The sequence below is a fragment of the Oncorhynchus kisutch genome, linkage group LG12 (genome assembly GCF_002021735.2).
Source record: "Oncorhynchus kisutch isolate 150728-3 linkage group LG12, Okis_V2, whole genome shotgun sequence".
Lineage (NCBI taxonomy): Eukaryota > Metazoa > Chordata > Actinopteri > Salmoniformes > Salmonidae > Oncorhynchus > Oncorhynchus kisutch.
The window spans coordinates 52,089,983-52,094,409 of NC_034185.2; the positions used below are offsets into that span (position 1 = coordinate 52,089,983).

Sequence of the window (4,427 nt, forward strand, 5' to 3'; positions counted from 1 at the left end):
TTCTGGCTGTTTTCCATAAAACAAGCGCTGTAACATGGGAGATATGGCCGTGTAGGAACACTATCCATGTGTGTATCAATTGAACTTTTAGTTTTAATACAATTATTCTCGCTGATATGAAAGATAAGGTCCTTATGCTTCCAAAACCAGTGATGCATGTTAATGTTCAAATTGGGCGTCAGGGCTCTTAATTAACAAAACTTCCCCATACAGAAGATGCCTTAGTACAATGACTTGTGTAATGTCATGGAACTGAGAGTTGTGATAAATGGCTAACTGCCTGCAAGACAAGTCCAAACGACTCTGCTGGCTTGCATAGCAATAAAGCTGATTTTTAAATATATATTTTGCATCCATTTGGGTGCGATACCATTTGGGTCCGATACAGACCAGACCCATTCTGATTCACCCTCATCTCTGACATAGTTTGGGTCGACCCACCTCGGATTCAAATTGGAATTGATTTTCAAAAAATGACTGGGTCCTGTAGGTGTTGGATGGGAATTTCTCAGATCCAATTCGGTTCAGATCTCAATTTCGGGATATGAGAAGACCTCTAATGTGTAAGGTTAGATGGTGGTGAAATCTATTTTTCCATTTCCCTTTTCCCATTTTTATTTGTTTTTATAACAAAATGTGCAATTCACACTCCGACCTGTGGAATGCAGCAAACCCCAATACAGTGTCTAGTCTGTGGGAAACACACACGAAGAAGTTAATGGACACGAACAGTGACCAAGAATAATTAACACGTTAGCCTTTTTATTGTTGTTATTTAAACGTTTATTAACACCCTGGAACTCAAAATCTGACTAATTTAACTGCAAAGTATCACATGCTTACCGCATGTTGTGTTTAATTTGCGTTTGTTACAGGACTTGGTTGATAGATGTTATCTAGGTAACGCTAGTTAACTGCTAACAATGGCTAACTCTAACTGTATGATTTTTCACACTCAAATAGCCTCCATCATGGAGGTGCTAGCGAATTCAGCCGTGGCAGAGATCTGTAAAATCGTAGACGACGACTATGCAGTGTTTCGTTTGGAAATAACTCAAAGCCAGAAAGAAAACAGGGCATTGCGGAGGAAACTACTGGAAGTTAAGGTGGCACGGGAGCGCGCAGAGAAGACATTACGAGAGCGCGTCCTCGCCAGTCGTCCCAGTAGTGTCAAGATCCTCGACCGATACAGAGGAATGGCAAGAGGTACATTTTGCAGAAGGCCGAGGCTGCCCTTCATTTGTAGCGCATTGCCTTTCGTCCCGTTCCGCTATGCACCTGTGTAGATGTATTACCCAGAATTGGGTCTTGGTCAGTTTTTAGATAGATAATAAGAGGAATTGTTGCATACTATCATGTTCTAACAAGATTCTTGATTTACTATTATTTACTCAGTGAAAACAATGTGATGCATAGTGTTACAATATAGTGTTGAGCATTGTGTTGAGCATATAGTGTTGAGCATTGACAGTAGCTAACCTAACCACCTCTTTTCCTCCAATCACGCTCTCAGGTGAAGGGCATCTCACTGGAGGCCACAGGAGCTTTGTGAAGCCAGCGGGACACAACACATGGAGAGATGACCAACCAATCACTGTTGATGATGGGAGCGGAACCTCAACCCAGCACGTTATCTTGATAGAGGTTAATGTAATTGTGCTGCATTACAAATAATTACAGTTACTTGTTATCCAATTCAACTCATGTGCCGGTAATAACCTCATCTCTTCATGTGTCAGTCTGCAGATGTAGAGGCTGCAGCTCCTGGAGGATCATCTCTGGTCAAGCAGGAGAGGATTGAAGGAGAGGAGGACCCACAACACAGCAGAGACATCCAGACTGGAGCAGCGGCTGTACTAGTGCCCCCTGTAGCCACCGATCACTTATCCACCACCGTGCCCCAGCCCAGGACGCGATGCAGCATCACGGAGGTCAGTGGAACACCGAACGCCACCCTCAAGTCAGAGACAGACACCAAGACTTTAACTGTAACACAAAGGCTTTTACACACAAGATCTGACCACAGGCTAGACCCAGAGAGACAGGAGCTGGGGAGACTGGGCTGTCCACTTGCTCCTGGATCAGAGTATTTACTTTACGGTAACCCGAGACCGAGGACGGTTCATTCCCATCGGGACTCTGGTAACACGTTAGAGACTGGCAATGATCCGTCTTGTTCTTACTCTACAGAGATGGACCCTGGCAACATGCCCTTGGGTTTAGAGACACAGACTGATCTGTCTAGAGGAGACTGGAACCAGTACAGTAGTAGTGTATACTCTAAAGGGTGCCAAGATGAGAAAGGGGAGGGTCTGGTCGTAGATGAGGTGACTGTGAAAGTGGAGGGGGATGCTCCTCTGGCATGGAATGTAGACGAGACTCACTTAGGAGAAGGAAACTCACAGGGCAGAGATTTCTTAGATTACAGGGGAAGCTTAAAGACAAATCTAAATGTCGCCACCCACTCCCCTTTACACACGTTCAGGGATCGCGACCCAGTGTCCACTTCGATGGGGCCTTCCGATTCACACGGCAGTGTCTTTTTCGATCATGTTTTGAACTCAAACGACACGGCTAGAGCCCAGGCTCAGGGAGGGGGAACAACATCAAGCAATAGTAAAGAGAAACGGTTCCGTTGCATGTTCTGTAACAAAGGCTTCAGCTGCCCTCAGAAGGTGGAAATTCACCAGAGGGTCCACACTGGGGAGAAACCCTTCAGCTGTACCCAGTGTCACATGCGCTTCGCCCTGGCTGGCAACCTGAAGAGACATCAGAGGGTCCACACAGGGGAGAAACCCTTCAGCTGCCCCCAGTGTGAGAAGAGGTTCTCCCAGGCTGGTGACCTGAAGAGGCACCAGAGGGTCCACACAGGGGAGAAACCCTTCAGCTGTACCCAGTGTGACATGCGCTTCGCCCTGGCTGGCAACCTGAAGATGCACCTGAAGGTCCACACGGGAGAAAAGCAGTTTGCCTGTACACACTGCGGGAAGAGCTTCTCAGAGAGGAGCTACCTCAGTATACACCAGCAGAAAAACCATTCCACTCTATAACATAGAAAGTAACTATTCCACTCGATATCCTCTGAAGTTTAGATGAAACCCTGCGCAAAGAGAAATTGGTATTGTATTGTTGGAAAAGATCCACAGATTCTTTTGGAATGATGAGTGTAACAGATTTCAGTGTTGAATATTGCATCCAGGCATTGTGTGATATACACTGAGTATATGAAACTTTAAGAAAACCTTCCTAATAATGAGTTGTACCACCCCCTTTTGCCCTCAGCACAGACACAATTCGTCGGGACATGGACTTTACAAGATGTCGAAAGCATTTCACAGGGATGCTGGCCCACATTTGTGTCAAGTTTTTTTGTGGTGGACCATTCTTGATACACATAGACAAACGCATCATACCCCATTTAAAGGCACTTAAATCTTTTGTCTTGCCCATTCCCTGTCTCAATTGCCTCGAGGCTTAAAATTCCTTCTTTAACTGTTCTCCTCCCCTTCATCTACACTGATTGAAGTAGATTTAACAAGTTACATCAATAAGGGATCATAGCTTTCAGCTGGATTCACCTGGTCAGTCTATCAGAGCTTAATGTTCATAATGTTTTTCACACTCCGTGTATAAGCCTAATGAGTCTCTTACATATTGTGTTTGTACTGTGTAGGATATATAATGTTCACAAATGCCTATTTCATTACTTCCATTCAACTACTTTATTTTCCACCCAAAAAACTCCCTAGTCCTTGCCAATGACAAGTATACCCATAACATGATGCAGCCACCACTATGCTTGAAAATAGTGTTACTCAGTGATATGTTTTGTTTGATTTGCCCCAAACAAAACGCTTTGTATTCAGGGCAAAGTTTATTACTGAAGTGCCATGTTGCAAACAGGGTGCATGTTTTGGAATATATATATTTTTCTGTACAAGCTTTCTTCTTTTCGCTCTGTCATTTAGGTTAATATTATGGAGTAACTACAATGTTGTTGATCCATCCTCTGTTTTCTCCTATCACAACCATTAAACTCTTAACTGTTTTAAAATCACCATTGGCCTCATGGTTAAATCCCAGAGCAGTTTCCTTCCTCTCCGGCACCTGAGTTAGGAAGGACGCCTGTTTCTTTGTCGTGACTGGGTGTATTGATGCACTATCCAAAGTGTAGTTAATAACTTCATCATGCTCAAAGAGATATTCAGCGTCTGCTTTTTTATTTTACAATTCTACCAATAGGTGCCCTTCTTTGCAAGGCATTGAAAAAACCTCCCTGGTCTTCATGGTTGAATCTGTGCTTGAAATTCACTACTCGATTGAGGGACCTTACAGATCAATCAATCAAATGTATTTATAAAGCCCTTTTAACATCAGCCGATGCCTGCTATACAGAAACCCAGCCTAAAACCCCAAACAGCAAGCAA

At 43.9% G+C, this 4,427-nt stretch overlaps 1 protein-coding gene across 2 annotated transcripts; it reads left to right on the top strand.

Annotated features, from left to right (window-relative positions):
* The first annotated feature begins 652 nt into the window (after nucleotides 1–652).
* On the top strand, nucleotides 653–4,057 carry LOC109901198 (zinc finger protein 69 homolog). 2 transcript variants are annotated; one of them, XM_031836594.1, is made up of 3 exons: nucleotides 653–1,206; nucleotides 1,514–1,644; nucleotides 1,740–4,057. In XM_031836594.1, the coding sequence occupies exons 1-3, from the start codon at nucleotides 924–926 to the stop codon at nucleotides 3,048–3,050; spliced, it is 1,725 nt and encodes a 574-aa protein (XP_031692454.1). In that variant the 5' UTR covers nucleotides 653–923; the 3' UTR covers nucleotides 3,051–4,057. The 2 variants fall into 2 exon arrangements, with proteins under 2 accessions (XP_031692454.1, XP_031692453.1); XM_031836593.1 differs by having other exon boundaries at nucleotides 682–1,206; nucleotides 1,514–1,650; nucleotides 1,740–4,051.
* The last annotated feature ends 370 nt before the right edge of the window (nucleotides 4,058–4,427 follow it).